The sequence below is a fragment of the Haematobia irritans genome, chromosome 5, assembly GCF_050003625.1.
Source record: "Haematobia irritans isolate KBUSLIRL chromosome 5, ASM5000362v1, whole genome shotgun sequence".
NCBI classification, from domain to species: domain Eukaryota; kingdom Metazoa; phylum Arthropoda; class Insecta; order Diptera; family Muscidae; genus Haematobia; species Haematobia irritans.
The window spans coordinates 71,763,138-71,778,748 of record NC_134401.1 but is presented as its reverse complement, the minus strand read 5'-3'; the positions used below and the strand labels follow the sequence as shown (position 1 = coordinate 71,778,748).

The 15,611-nt window shown below is 34.4% G+C and overlaps 3 protein-coding genes and 2 long non-coding RNA genes across 5 annotated transcripts; 2 read left to right on the top strand and 3 right to left on the bottom strand.

Moving 5' to 3' along the window:
* Positions 1-3,041: 3,041 nt before the first annotated feature.
* Positions 3,042-3,619, bottom strand: LOC142241820 (uncharacterized). The gene is made up of 2 exons (XR_012723826.1): positions 3,313-3,619; positions 3,042-3,255 (listed from the first exon to the last, which is right to left on the bottom strand). It is a non-coding gene; the product is annotated as an uncharacterized LOC142241820 (long non-coding RNA).
* A 134-nt stretch (positions 3,620-3,753) lies between these two features.
* LOC142241920 (uncharacterized) lies at positions 3,754-4,238 on the top strand. Its single transcript, XR_012723870.1, has 2 exons — positions 3,754-3,967; positions 4,025-4,238. It is a non-coding gene; the product is annotated as an uncharacterized LOC142241920 (long non-coding RNA).
* A 791-nt stretch (positions 4,239-5,029) lies between these two features.
* On the top strand, positions 5,030-6,467 carry LOC142237632 (queuine tRNA-ribosyltransferase catalytic subunit-like). Its single transcript, XM_075309009.1, has one exon. It carries the CDS (start codon positions 5,147-5,149, stop codon positions 6,398-6,400), a length of 1,254 nt encoding a protein of 417 aa, XP_075165124.1. The 5' UTR covers positions 5,030-5,146; the 3' UTR covers positions 6,401-6,467.
* Positions 6,468-6,754: 287 nt separating this feature from the next.
* On the bottom strand, positions 6,755-10,640 carry LOC142237631 (replication factor C subunit 1-like). The gene is made up of 9 exons (XM_075309008.1): positions 10,488-10,640; positions 9,673-10,417; positions 9,439-9,551; positions 8,786-9,381; positions 8,587-8,720; positions 7,952-8,526; positions 7,739-7,890; positions 7,008-7,680; positions 6,755-6,944 (listed from the first exon to the last, which is right to left on the bottom strand). The coding sequence occupies exons 1-9, from the start codon at positions 10,494-10,496 to the stop codon at positions 6,855-6,857; spliced, it is 3,087 nt and encodes a 1,028-aa protein (XP_075165123.1). The 5' UTR covers positions 10,497-10,640; the 3' UTR covers positions 6,755-6,854.
* Positions 10,641-12,245: 1,605 nt separating this feature from the next.
* LOC142239278 (splicing factor 3A subunit 3) lies at positions 12,246-13,936 on the bottom strand. Its single transcript, XM_075311058.1, has one exon. It carries the CDS (start codon positions 13,802-13,804, stop codon positions 12,296-12,298), a length of 1,509 nt encoding a protein of 502 aa, XP_075167173.1. The 5' UTR covers positions 13,805-13,936; the 3' UTR covers positions 12,246-12,295.
* Between the last annotated feature and the right edge of the window lie 1,675 nt (positions 13,937-15,611).

Genomic DNA, 15,611 nt, shown 5'->3' with positions numbered 1-15,611 from the left:
CCCAGATACATGTGGTATACCAAATTGTAGGTATTAATGCCCTCTACCAAGTTCCGTTGTCACTTTTGTGTACGAAGTCCATTCCTGGCCTCAGCGCTGGAAAGACTGTCCTGACCACCAGTGCGTCCAACAGTTTTTGGAAAATTTTGTTCTACACTCGGCGTTTCCCAGATACATGTGGTATACCAAATTGTAGGTATTGATGCCCTCTATCAATATCCGTTGTCACTTTTGTGTACGAAGTCCATTCCTGGCCTCAGCGCTGGAAATACTGTCCTGACCACCAGTGCGTCCAACAGTTTCTGGAAAATTTTGTTCTACACTCGGCGTTTCCCAGATACATGTGGTATACCAAATTGTAGGTATTGATGCCCTCTATCAAGTTCCGTTGTCACTTTTGTGTACGAAGTCCATTCCTGGACTCCACATGGGAAATAGTGTCCTGACCACCAGTACCCAATAATAACCAAGCTAAATAACATTGAACAGGCACATGTGGGACACCAAATTGTAGGTAAAGCTGTTCTCTACCATATTCTGTGTATAAATCGTTGTTTTTAAGCACGGAAATACATAAATTTCATTAAATATTCTGTCTGTCCGTCTTATATTAATTCAGTTTTTGTCGTCTCTGTGTCACCCTGTTATTTTTTCGATAACCCTGTTATCGAAAGTTAGCGACGTCGCTATCTTCACGCAGGTCAAATGTGAATGTATATGTTGACATGATAAAATGTCTTGGTAGTAGACGCCTGATGTAAAATCGCCTCTGTCAAATGTCAAACGTGATGTAAAATCGCATCTCCTTTCATATATTCGGTTTGTCTACCAAAACTCTCAATTAAATATTCAAAAATATATATCAAGATAATTGTATTTTTGTAGAATCTTTCAAATCATAGATGGAAAAGATTCCGAATATCCATTGCGTAACATTTCATCTCTCAGAAATCAAATGCAAAAAAGGAATGTAATAAAACTTTTCGTTGCAAAACAGAACATGTCTCGGGGGAAGCATAAATTCAATAAGTTTCTTTACTTGAAAATGACATGGTTACGATTTTCACTTTTGAAAGCTGCTCTTTATAAACTTTTCAGAATAGGAAACAATTTTCTGCGATAATGCCTTAAGGTGAGTATTAAGTTCGAGTTTATACGCTAAAATCGTCATTTTTCACTAAAGGTGAGTATTAAGTTCGAGTTTAAGGTGGGTATTAAGTTCGAGTTTAGCCGCTAAAAGGTGAGTACTAAGTTCGAGTTTTTTCACTAAAGTGAAAACTAAATCAGTAAAAAAAGGCATAAAATTATACATATTTGTTGCATATTTTATTATAACTTGATGGGGAATAGCCCAAAGCAAGTTTTCACAAAGTTTGTATTCCTTAAAAAGTATTATTAAAGAAAAGTAATCGTGAAAAAATGGCGATTTTAGCGGCTAAACTCGAACTTAATACTCACCTAAAAACGTAATTTTTTCACGATTACTTTTCTTTTTTCACCCATTTTAAGTAATACAAACTTTGTGAACATTTGCTTTGGGCTTTTCCCCATCAAGTTATAATAAAATTTGCAACAAATATATATAATTTCATGCATTTTTCTTACTGATTTAGTTTTCACTTTAGCGATTTTAGCGGCTAAACTCGAACTTAATACTCACCTTTAGCCGCTAAAATCGCTAAAGTGAAAACTAAATCAGTAAGAAAAATGCATGAAATTATACTTATTTGCTGCAAATTTTATTAGAACTTGATAGGGAATAGCCCAGAGCAAATTTTCACAAAGTTTGTATTCCTTAAAATGGATTATTAAAGAAAAGTAATCGTGAAAAAATGAGTTTTTTAGCGGCTAAAGGTGAGTATTAACTTCGAGTTTAGCCGCTTAAATCGCTAAAGTGAAAACTAAATCAGTAAGAAAAATGCACAAAATCATACATATTTGTTGCAAATTTTATTATAACTTGATGGGGAAAAGCCCAAAGCAAATTTTCACAAAGTTTGTATTCCTTAATATGGATTATTAAAGAAAAGTAATCGTGAAAAAATGACGTTTTTATCGCCTAAACTCGAACTTAATACCCACCTTAAACTCGAACTTAATACCCACCTTAAAGGTGAGTATTAAGTTCGAGTTTAGCCGCTAAAATCGCTAAAGTGCAAATTTTATTATATATAACTTGATGGGGAAAAGCCCAAAGCAAATTTTCACAAAGTGTGTGTTCCTTAAAATGGATTATTAAAGAAAAGTAGTCGTGAAAAAATGGCATTTTTAGCGGCTAAACTCGAACTTAATACCCACCTTAAGGTGAGTACTATGTTCGGGGTTTTCACCAAAACACTAAATTAAAAGTACATATATATTTATGAAGACGATTATATTTTGATCAAGTCTTTTCAAGTCTTGGATGGAAAAGATCCAAGGAATTGGTTGCATATAATTTTATATTTCTAAATTAATTAACAAAAAAAAGTAACCGTGAAAATAAGCTGGTTTTCAGCTTGAAAACTGAACATAGTAGTACTCAGCTTTAAAGTGAAAACTAAATCAGTAAAAAAGGCATAAAATTATACATATTTGTTGAAAATTTTATTATAACTTGATTGGGAATAGCCCAAAGCAAATGTTCACAAAATTTGTGTTTCTAAAAATGGATTATTAAAGAAAAGTAATCGTGAAAAAATTATGATTTTAGGAATACAAACACTTTAAGGAATACAAACTTTGTGAAAATTTGCTTTGGGCTAATCCCCATCAAGTTATAATAAATTTTGCAAAAAATATGTATTCCCTGCCAACATTTTTTGAATTTGGGGACTCTTTTGAGAATCCCCACTACGTCGAAAACAATCATATACGACATCAAAAACTCGTCGGAAAAGCGCCGTCACTATTGAGAAGTTGTACCACGCCAAGTTACTAAAAAAAGGTTTCGCATGAGTGCAATTATTAGGTGCCTTTATAGATCAATTTAGAACGACGCCAATAAGGGACCCTCCAAACAATCAGAAAAAGTGCATTTTAAGATAGTTGTAAAAGAATCATTGTGGTCGAGTAAAACACGTTTGTTTAGATATTTATTAATTTGATTATACATTTACAAATTCTTAAAAATATAACATTTATACCACTATCACATTACATTTAACATAATTTTTGGCATTAATGATGATGTTGAGTTACAAGTAGCGAGTTACATGTTGCTGCGTCTATCAACCAGTGTTTTTATTCCATGGAGGCAGCGTGTCTGTAAAATATCTGAAAAACAATCACTTTATTCCATTTGGAAAATCACCAAATTGTTCACCAATATACCTTTCACAATTTTAAGCGTATAATCTATGTTTTCAGAACTTTATTTTCGTTTTTATTTAATTAAAATATAACAAGCTGGTTGCGCTTGGCGTTTCACAAAAAAATGGCTTTTTTAACAGTAGGGATGGCAAATTACTTGCATGTACTTTTTGATGTACCTTTTCATGATGGTTGAAGTGACATTTACGAGTCTGTGGTAACGATGAGGTTGAAATGGAACTTTGAAATGCTGGCAGGGTTATTTTTTGCCTTTTTTTGCTGACTTATGGCGTTTCCTTTTCTTGTTAAAAATGCGCACGTTTTTTGCATTTTGCGCGGAAAATGTACTTTTTAGGTTCTTTTCTAAAAAAAACAGGCAAAAGTGCGAAAAGGCTTCGAATTCTGTTGTGAAAATAGCGCCATGCATAGAGGCAAATTCCCTGCCAGCATTTCAAAGTTCCATTTCAACCTCATCGTTACCATAGACTCGTAAATGTCACTTCAACCATCATGAAAAGGTACATCAAAAAGTACATGCAAGTAATTTGCCATCCCTACTGTTAAAAAAGCCATTTTTTTGTGAAACGCCAAGCGCAACCAGCTTGTTATATTTTAATTAAATAAAAACGAAAATAAAGTTCTGAAAACATAGATTATACGCTTAAAATTGTGAAAGGTATATTGGTGAACAATTTGGTGATTTTCCAAATGGAATAAAGTGATTGTTTTTCAGATATTTTACAGACACGCTGCCTCCATGGAATAAAAACACTGGTTGACAGACGCAGCAACATGTAACTCGCTACTTGTAATTCAACATCATCATTAATGCCAAAAATTATGTTAAATGTAATGTGATAGTGGTATAAATGTTATATTTTTAAGAATTTGTAAATGTTTAATCAAATTAATAAATATCTAAACAAACGTGTTTTACTCGACCACAATGATTCTTTTACAACTATCTTAAAATGCACTTTTTCTGATTGTTTGGAGGGTCCCTTATTGGCGTCGTTCTAAATTGATCTATAAAGGCACCTAATAATTGCACTCATGCGAAACATTTTTGTAGTAACTTGGCGTGGTACAACTTCTCAATAGTGACGGCGCTTTTCCGACGAGTTTTTGATGTCGTATATGATTGTTTTCGACGTAGTGGGGATTCTCAAAAGAGTCCCCAAATTCAAAAAATGTTGGCAGGGTTACGGGCATTTTCAGCACTGCCAACAAACGAGAGTGCTGCGATTGCCCTGTTTCATTCTTTGAATTATTTTCTGCCCGCTGAAATGATAGCATTTTTTTTAGGTTGCTGGTAACATTTTAAAAATGCGCATTCTGTACAGACAAAATGAAGGCAAAGCACTTTTTCAGAAAAGAAAACACCATTAGTTGTGATCCAAGGCATATTAAAGAGGTAAAGTCATGCAATCAGGTGACTAATATCGACATTCATCTTGTCAAAGGCTTTGTTTACGTTTAGTATGTTTGTTTACATTCTTTGTGTACATAAATATTACAATACAACAACACTACACATACACAAAATGTCAACTTAAGTGACCTGTCATTTTAGTTTGACTTTCTAAATATCATGGGGTGTACACACGTTTGCTCGTGACTTTACCTTTAATTAATATGCCTTGGTTGTGATCATTTGAGTTTCGAGAAAAAAATTCATCAGGTATGAACGCACCCTTATGTTATTATGGCATTATCATCGTCGTTACCGATTTCATTTAGTAGTTTGAAAGTCAGCTGCTGTTCGTTGTTAAGCACGCTCTTTTGTAAACATTCTTTCAGTTGGTGGTTTTATAGAAAATCTTGTTTCATTGCCGTGCTTATTTGAAAAATACTAATGGCATCGAATAAAATACCCCCGCTGACATATAAAGTTGTAGCCGAATGCTCGGTGTCTAAAGCTAGAGCTGGCTTAATGACACTCCGACATAGCGAAGTGAACACTCCAGTTTTTATGCCTGTTGGAACTCAAGGAACCCTGAAAGGAATATTACCCCAACAATTAATAGATCTGAACTGCCAAATTCTTCTAGGAAATACATATCATTTGGGAATGAGACCAGGAATTGAAACTCTGAAGAAAGCAGGTGGCCTGCACAAATTTATGGGATGGCCCAGAGCTATATTAACAGATTCGGGTGGTTTTCAAATGGTCTCCTTATTACAATTGGCTGAAATAGATGAACAGGGTGTGAATTTTCGTTCACCCTTCGATAATTCCGAGTGCATGTTAACACCAGAACATTCCATTGAAATTCAGAACGCCATAGGTGCTGATATTATGATGCAATTAGATGATGTTGTGAAAACAACGACTACGGGTCCCCGTGTGGAGGAAGCTATGTACAGAACTATTCGATGGGTGGATAGATGTATTGAAGCTCATGCTAGGGATGATGATCAAAGCTTGTTTCCCATAGTGCAAGGAGGATTAGATCCTGAGCTGCGTAAGCAATGTGTAGCTGGTCTTATGCAGCGAAAGGTGCGTGGATATGCGGTTGGAGGATTGAGTGGTGGCGAGAGTAAAGACGAATTTTGGCGCACCGTTCACACGTGCACCGATTTATTGCCAAAGGATAAACCTCGCTACTTAATGGGAGTTGGCTTTGCCGCTGATTTGGTGGTGTGTGTAGCTTTAGGTATTGACATGTTCGACTGTGTCTTTCCCACACGAACAGCAAGATTTGGATGTGCTCTGGTAATGCATGGACAACTAAATCTAAAGCAAAAGAAGTACGCCTTGGATATGTCTCCGATAGATGAAGACTGTGAATGTAGTACTTGTAAACTCTACACGAGGTCATATCTTCATCACATAGTAACAGTGGAGAGTGTTTCTTGTAGTCTTTTAAGCATACACAATGTTGCTTTCCAGTTACGTCTAATGAGGGCTATGCGTAGTGCCATTCAAAAGGATCAGTTTCCCGCATTTGTTAAAGAATTTATGGAAAAGCATTTTGTCGATGAACCGGTGCCCAACTGGATAAGAGAGGCCTTGGCAGCCGTTAATATAAAATTGAGTGCAGATACGCAAAATAGTGCAAGCGACATAAAAGAAGCTAAGAGAACTGCTTCCATTGAGACTCCCTAAAAATGGATGAGCAATAACTAAAAATTGTAAATAAATGTAGAGCATGTGCTTACACGAAGTACTACTACACATACTGTTTTTATTCGTTACAATAATGATCTTTGCTTCCAAAATGGAGAAAATCATTTATTATTTTATTTAAACTATACTAAACTTATAGTAAATATGAGATGAGTATGTGAATAATAGAGGGAAGCCAACAGCTAGGAAAATCATTTAGATTTCAACCAAACATTTCGATTTTCTTTTGATATCTCAACTTCATCGCCACAAGGCGTTTTATTGCCAATTTATGTAGGAAGTTCTAATTGCTTATGTGGACTGTTTACTATGTAATCAAACAGTAAGTCAATATTTCTATATTTTTTAATTTAAAAGTTTCCAGTATATATATTTAAAAGAAAATAATCACACAAAATACAATATAACAAACTTAAACATGCACTTGAAAAGATTACTTCTTTGATTTGGAAGCAGCCTTAGCCTTAGGAGCCTTCTTGTTTGCAGCTGCCTTCGAAGTTGAAGCAGCTGTCTTTTTCTTAGCCTGTCATACATACGAAACATTTTTTAGATATATGCTAGCACATTTTAAATTTGAATTAATTACCTTGATCAAACCATCTTTTTCCAAGTCATCATCTTTATCGTCCTCGGAATCTACTGTTGCTGTACCACCTTCCTCTCCATCTTCCATGCCCAATGATTCCAATTCATCCATAGCTTCAGCTCGTTTCTTTTTCACACCTGCTGCGGCAGAGTACGAATATGCCAAAACTTCTTTGTTGTATGCTCTGGTCAGAGCAGCCTTAACTTTCCCATCTACAGCGTCCATGGGACTTTTTTTGCCTGGCCATGAAGTAAGCTCAATTAAACTTTCGATATCTTCCCTGAGCAAGTGATACTCTTTTAATGTTTCGAGAGATTCCTCAACTCCTTCTAACCCTTTTTCTACCAAGGGTTTGACTATTTTGTTTAAGAGAAATGGAGCATAATCTAGACGAATAGAAAGTCGAGACCCTGACGTTTTTATTCGAGTGTGATCGTGTAGTTCTTGCGCCAGACGAGAACGTTTAGTCGCTCTGGAATTCTTCCCCAGCCAGCCAGGAAAGTTGATTTGGCCAGTGAAATAACCACTCATATATTCTCCAGGCATTACGGAACTGAAAACAGCTTGTGTGGGCAATAATGCCCATGCTGAACTGGAACGAATTTTTTTGTCTACCAAATCCCCCAAGCTCAAGGAGTCTGCAGTGTTGGCAACCTTTTGAATAACTTCTGACCTATAGAATTTTGAAGTAGTTTTATATCAAAACATTTAGTTATACATTGGAGACTTACTTAGGTCCTGCAGGATTGACAATTAAGTAATTTTGTTGAACAAACAAAGGAGCCAAACTGTAGTCGTGGAAAAATAAGTCACATTTATCATAAAATGACATATTTTTATGTTCATCTGCAGAAAATACTTTTCGAACAACATCCCAAGGACCCTTAAAGAAATCGTTAGTTATAGTCTCTTATTAAAGATCATGTAATCAATAAAATTCTTACCATTTTCAAATCCTTCTGTGCAATCTTATCTTCAGCTTTAGAAGAAACTTTGTCAGAAGCCAAATTTAAATCCTTTCCAGCGCTTAGTAATGAAATGTGATTGATAGACTGGCGTATGTCATTGTTTGTAGCCGAAATAATCTCATCTAACTTCGTAGGGTCCAATTTTATATTTTCTTTGGCACAAATACTTAAAATTCGTCCCTTGATTTGCTTTAGTTGTGGCCGATTGAACCGGAGATCGTAACAATAATTTACAAGAGAACGCATTTTTTGATGATTTCGATCGTTACACATACATATTATGGGTACTGACGACTCTTTAATAAGGGCAATTAATTCCTGAATTCCACCGCGATCTTCGTTGCCAGCCATGCCGTCCACTTCATCCATAATAAGCACATGCTTTTTTGTTACGTTCCCACTTCCATGGAAGTAGCCATAAAGCGATTTATTTGAAAGCAATTCCGACACCTCTTCTTTTAAGAGACGTTTACTACGAGTGTCGGAAGCATTAAATTCGACAGCATCGAAACCCAGCTCTTTGCAAACTAAAGTGGCAGTGGTAGTTTTTCCTGATAAATAAACACATACGTGAATGCTATTTTACATAATGGATTCAGACATAACTTTACCTATGCCGGGAGGTCCGGAGAGTAAAGCGGCTTTGTAGAAACTACCATCATCATTTTTGGCCCATGGATTTGGTTTTTGCAATTTTTTCTTGCCATCATGATTGGTATACCACTTCGATAACCAGTTGGTAAGCCTAATTAAACAATTTGTAACATTTTAGTTCACTTGATGTAATAAATCCCTCAAAAAGTCAATTACTTTGCTACATTGCTGGCAGGACCTTGCTGGCCTATAATATCTTTCACAGTTGTCGGCTTATATTTGTCGACCCAAGCCATCATATCCTCAGTCACAGGTGGTGGTCTAGGGAATTCCTGTTTTATTTCTTCTATTTCCTTTTTAATATCCTTATGGATTTTCTTGGGAGACATATTGTTGTTCATTTCTTGATGTTTTGATTTCTTTTCTGGTGGTGATTCCTTTTTCTCCTTTTCAATTTTCACATCTTCCATCTTTTCTGTCTTAATATCTTTCTTTTGTTTAGGGCTAGTACTGGGTTTCTCGCCATCATCACGCACATTGTCATTACCGTTTTCAACTGGCATGCCCGATTTTTCTCGAATTAAATTCAAGAAATCATCTTCACTTATGACTTTGACATGAAACTCTTCAGCTTGAGCAAGTTTTTTTGGGCCAGAGTCTTCGCCTACTATAAGATAGTTTAATCGTTTGCCCACAGTCGTCATAACTTTGCCCCCATATTCTTTTATAATAGAGTTGGCTTCATCACGCTCTAGAGATTCTAAAACTCCAGTTACAAGGAATGTTAACCCGGCCAAGCAATTTGGTTTACCCTATTGAAAAAACAAAAGAAAATTAAAACAGCAACTAATTAATAAAATGAAACATACCTTTGGAACCTCTTTGCAGCCATGATGAAGGACAGATGAACGATTTTTATACTTTTGATATAATATGGCTGTGAGGCGTTTGCGTTCATGACGTTCTTCGTCGGTAAGAACACCTACAATTAGAATCGACATGTATTAGACTATTTTAGTCTTAAAGTATTATATATAAACAAGAATACCCTGTCCGTTCGTAAAGTATAATGTAATACACATATTGGTAGAAAGATCACTTACTTGAATCCAGGTCTTGTTTATGCTTCTTGTTCTTCTTATGTTCATCATGGTCTTCGTCCCCGGATGAATGTTTTGAAGATCTGGGTGTTTTCTTCTGATCTTTATGTTTACGTTCACTGGAAGACATACGCTCTTTGCTACTATCCTTGTTTGGAGTCCGTTTCTCATCTTTAATACCATTCTCTTTTCGTGGCGTATGTTTATCTCTATTGTGGATCGTTTCCTTGGATCGTTTCTCTTCTTTAACACCATTCTCCTTTTTGGGTGTATGTTTATCCCGTCCTTTCGACGGTGTCTGTTTTTCCTCTTTGACTTTGTAGTCTGCTTCCACAACACTAGTTTCCATATCGATCTCCATTAGGCTCTCATCAATTGCATCGTCCTCAAATTCCTGTATTGCCTTGTCTTTCGGCCTAGATGCTTTTTTAGCTTCAACACGAGTTGTTTCGCCACCAAATAAGGACATGGGATCAACAGCTTTAACCGGTGCATCCTTATCGTCAGCTTTAGTTTTCAGTTTGTCTAATTTTAATTTCTTTGCCGAGGATGGTGAGTCGGTGTTACTCAAATTATCCGTATGAGATGACTGTTTACTACGCTTAGATTTAGCAACATGAGGAGAAGCGGCTACCACTTCATCATCCTCGTCGCTAGATATAATACGAGCTTTTCGTTTTTTAGGTTCCTTTGTTTCAGAATTTGATTTCTCTTTTGGAGCAGATTTTTGAAAATATGAAGCAATTGTCTAAGTAAAATTTAGACAATTAAATCATATTATGAATTTTTATAAATTTACACACTATTTTTGTACTTACCGGCTGCATTTTAGTATTATATCCGCTCAATAAACGAATTCTTTGAGTCTGGTATATAAATCAATAAATTTCGCGCAAAGACGCAATTTCTTCTTCTTTTTCTTGCTAAAATTGGTTAGTGCAAAATGTATTGTAAGGTCCTTTATTCCATCAGCTGATTTGCTTCGTAAATAATTTATGACAATAAACAAAATATAATTTCAATTTGATGTTGGTAATGTACTATTACGGGTAATGTCTTTTTAAGAAAGTTTTGTTTTCTACTAAACTTATACCCTAAAAAAGTTTTGAAGGTGTTGAATCAAGGTACATATATTTAGGAAGGTAGTTTCAAGCTATCAGATGATTACAATTTTTTCATTTGAGCAGAACTTTGATTGTCGGTATGGCATAGGCGTAGCTAAAGGGGTTTTATGGGTTTTTCATCTCCCCCTACCAAATACCATTCAGTATTTCTCCAAATCATGACAGAAAAGTATCGAAATAAATTATCCTCATAATTGATGGTAAGAATTACATCAATTATTCTTGTAGACCGTATCATATTTCGAAGCATACACCGATCATTTCCAGATTTTCTCTACTTTAAATTTCCAACTTGTTGAACATATTGTTCAACAAGTGAGAAATTTAATTCAATTTGACTGACAATCAAAGTTTCAATATGGCGACTGACAATTTTGTTTTTGTAATACTAAAACTACCTTACTAAATCTGCCTTGGTGTTGAATGTAAACTTTTCTTCATTGCCATTGGCGTCAAGTTTAGTTCGACGGCTATATTCAAATATCGTCGTTAGCTATGAAGAAAAGCCGTTTGTTAAAACAATTTGGTTTTATTATACATAAAACCAATATGGGATAACTTAAAATGTTGAATACCAATTTCATCATGGTGCGGTAATTTAAGGACGATCAAAATGAAAAACTATTAATTCCAATCATCGCGCGTCTTATTTCCACCTTGAGCGATTTGGAATTTATCGGAAGCTTTGTTTTTGTAAAAATGTGTGAAATTAATCAATTTTGCAAAAAACTATCTAAAAAGTTGTTTGTTAAATACTGTCTCTTGTTTATACACATAAAATCTATCATGGCGCCACTAGTGAAGAAAGCTGAGCATGATAGTCAATTTACGTTGATAAAAACGTTGTTTTTTTCTATATATCGGCTTATGGCAAGATACTCAAAGATATAAACTGTATCAATTGTTTTCCTGGAACGAGGTAAGTTATTTTGTTTTCATTTTACCATATTAGCAAGCCATTCGGCTAAAAACATAAAATGTCTTTAAAAATACCTTTTCGTAAGGCCGCTTTAAAATTCGCCATAACCTTTTTAGGGAACTTTTAAGAAAATAAGACGACTTATTTGACAGGCTTATTCTCTTAACAACGAAATTTTTTTGTGTGTTTGAGAACTTAACTTAAATATCTCTATGGTGAAGAATGAGAAGGTATATTATAGACTATTTCAACATTTATATAAAGAAAATCCAACAGAAATATGTGGACGTTTTTCACTTTTCCAAATAAATAAACAATTTTAGAAGCAAGTCAGTCGTGTGAAAATATCTGAAACATTCAGACAGGTACGTTGTACGTTTTACATTTTATACGACTTCTATTTCCTATATACTTCATTCTGTTAATGTAAATATTGGTGTTGTATATTCATTACCAAAATTTCTCTGCTACGGTTTATTCCTCGATTTAGTATCTTTTTTTACTATGGTTGCAATAGGTTGAAATAAATCGACTTATTTACAGAGATTTTAGTTTTCCATTTATTAATATAGTATAAACGAAATTAAAGCAATCCCTGTCTTTTTAAATCTTCATAGGTTTTGCGATTCACCACATTGCCTTGAGAATCTTCAAATTCTTCCTCTTGATCAGCTATCCAGCGTTCAGATGTTTTTTGCGACTTCAATTTTTCCCACAAAGTAATTGCGTCCTCAATTTGTGTAACATTTGCAAAATGTGCTGTGTTTGGAATGCCTAGACATCTCATACCATGAGCATGACGCCATTCGGCAAAGTGCCGTTGAAAAGCTTTGGGCCCCTTGTACGTGTAATTTCCACATATTTCGCAATTATAACTAATATTCAATCCATGTAATTTATAAAGCCAATAGGGGATTGGCTTACCATCCCAACCCAAAGGCAAATTCTTTGGATTGTATGGGACATCATCGGCATCCGGATCATCATCAATATCTGAATCACTCGCCTCTATGTCACTGTCATTTCTTTCGCCTCCAGTTCGAGCCTGTTTACGTTGAACATTTTCTTTAGTTGCACTACGTTGTTCGGACACCAATTCAGCATATTTGTACAAATAGGCCTCCAATTGTGCAATTTCTTTGTGACGCTCATTCTCTCTGGTTTGTACACTAGTACTCTTCGAGGGTTTCTTAGCCATTAGGGAGGGATCCAAGGTCTTCTTACCCTTTGTCGAAAATAAACGCTGGGCTCTTTCCTCCAGAGTTCCACCACATTTTAAACCCAAAGCCATTAAAGCGGATTTTAAACGATCCAAGCCCAAAGATGCCAGCTCTTCCCAACTCGAAAAAGCTGATAAATCTAAATGGGCACCAGTATTGGCTAATGCTGATTCAGTTTCTTTGGACACCCATCCGGGAAATGTTCCTTGAAGCCATTGCTTCTGAAAATCCAATTCCACCTTGACCAGTTCTTCATCAATATCGTGTAGAGGTTGAACCCTTAAAATGAAATTGTGCAAATACTCGTTTAACGACTCCAAATATTTTTTGTAATCTTTGTTTTTCCTCTCCTTGGCAATATCGAATACATGGTCGAATGTCATGAGGTAGGTAATATAGTCAACCTTCTCAACTCCTCTTAAATTGACATACATCTCGTAGCATTCATTTAAATCCAAATAACGACCACCACCTTCCTCATCGGTGAACTCTACTAGAGCTGACATTTCATCGGGGTTATTATAGGCCTTCACCATATCTTCGAACTCCACCGATAGTGGAATGCTTACTTCACTTGGATGCTTCTTATAAAATTCTTTGATTTGCTTCAGGCGGTTGTAGAACTCATTGAATTCATTTGGGCCAGAGAGAGCTTGAATCTCCAATTTTCGTTCATTATCCTTATCCTCATAGAGCTCTCTCAGTTTGGAAGTAGAATTGTAATGCATATCCACGAGGTACTTTAGTCTATGTTCCGAATATATGCGGTCTTTTTCATTGAGCTTTTTAGTGGCATACTCATCAACCATCAGTTTAACGAGACGTTCTCGTTCTTCGTGGTATCGTCTTTGCTGTTCCAGCAAAGTCTCCATGTCGGAAAATTACTTCAACCTACTTTGTTTTAATATTAATACTATTTTGTTTAAAAAGAGACTAATCGTAATAACTTTTGCCAAATATTTACGAACTGTCGGCGTTTACACACCAGAAGAATAGGCAAAATGTCAAAATAAAAATAGTGATGCCAGATCTAACATAACTACAAAACGTATCGCAACGTATTTACACAACGTAATAAGAACGCATTTATGTGTCAGGTTAGCGTCTGGCGATAAAGAACTACATAATGGAAGCCGTGGACAAAGATTTTTAGATTTGGAACCACGGTTGCCACAATTGGTAGGATTCTACCAAAAATGGTAGATTTTTTACTGTTTGGTAGATTGGTAGAATTCTTGATGTTTTGTTAGATATTGTAAAATGTTCCTCTCCAACTAAGAGGTAATTCACAAATTCTTTAGAAATAACATTTTGACAAAATTTTCTATGGTAGATTTTTTACTGTTTGTTAGATTTTGGAAAATATTCCTTTCCAACTAAGTGGTACTCCACAAATTTTGACAAAATTTTCTATAGAAATAAAATTTTGACAACATTTTCTATAAAAATAAAACGTTGACAAATTTTCTATAGAAATAAAATTTTGACAAAAATTTCTATAGAACTAAAATTTTGAAAACAATTTCATTAGAAATAACATTTTGACAAAATTTTCTATAGAAATAAAATTTTGACAAAATTTTCTATAGAAATAAAATTTTGATAAAGTGTTCTATAGAAATAAAATTTTGACAAAATTTTCTATAGAAATAAAATGTTGACAAAATTTTCTATAGAAATAAAATTTTTCTATTTTTGTTACATTTTCCTCTTTGTAAATAGAATGAATAGAAAAAAAATGAAAATGGTTTTATTTAGCTTTGTCAAAATTTAATTAAATTTTAAACGTGTTGAAATGCAACGAGAATTATAAAAAATCATAGAAATTGTAAAAAAAATATATATTAAATTCTTTTATCATAATTAGAACTTTAAGCAAACATTAATGAGTTTTAATTGAAGTGTAGTTTTCTTTTAAATGATATAGATTTTTATCGAAAACAGGCCTAAAACGTAAATTTTAGGAAAATTTTCGAAAAATAATAGAAACATTTCTATACGCATGTATTTCGTAAATTATGATTAAAAGCAAAAACCCGTACACTTTCTTCATGGATTATTCTCATTGCCTATATTTCGAAAATTGAGTCCTAAATAGAAATTTATTTTATAATATGGTTTGTTTATACAGCGACATACTTTTATAACATGCATACATTTTTTAATTTTTTTTTATTTAAAGCCGAATTTTTGATTTTTACCTTAAAGGTCGATTATTAGATGTATATTAACCCAAAGAAAATAGATCGGTTTTGCCAGGACGATGAAATTCGACTGGCCACATTAGAATATTACAAGCAAATGAGTCTGGAAGTTTTGAAAAGAAAAAAAAATATTTTGTTCTTTCTTTACAGAATGCATAATTTGTGATAGTATTATCTTGTTTTATGGCTTCATGGTTTCGGAAATATTTCCACACTAAAGATTAGCATAAAATTTTGAATTAATTTCATTCGAAGATCTTTTGAATATACAAAATAAAATTCTGAAAGTAGTCGCCCATTTGTCTACGATGGACAAAACCAATACCGGCTAATGCGTACAAATTTGTACTTCATGGAACAATGGAATTTCCAAATTGTAATCAATCATTCAATCATTTCGATTTCTCTCGTTCTATAATGCCACACTGTCTGTAAAATTGTTTTTTTTTTTTTTTTTTTGAAGGTTATGGAGTCG

Excerpts from the sequence above, each read along its gene's own strand:
- LOC142237631 (XM_075309008.1), bottom strand. Across the intron at positions 9,552-9,672 it reads TAAACAAGACCTGGATTCAA|GTGTTCTTACCGACGAAGAA; the intron begins GTAAGTGATCTT and ends TTCTAATTGTAG. Across the intron at positions 9,382-9,438 it reads GCTGCAAAGAGGTTCCAAAG|GGTAAACCAAATTGCTTGGC; the intron begins GTATGTTTCATT and ends TTTTTTCAATAG.
- LOC142239278 (XM_075311058.1), bottom strand. The coding sequence starts at position 13,804 with ATGGAGACTTTGCTGGAACAGCAAAGACGATACCACGAAGAACGAGAA.
- LOC142237632 (XM_075309009.1), top strand. The coding sequence starts at position 5,147 with ATGGCATCGAATAAAATACCCCCGCTGACATATAAAGTTGTAGCCGAA.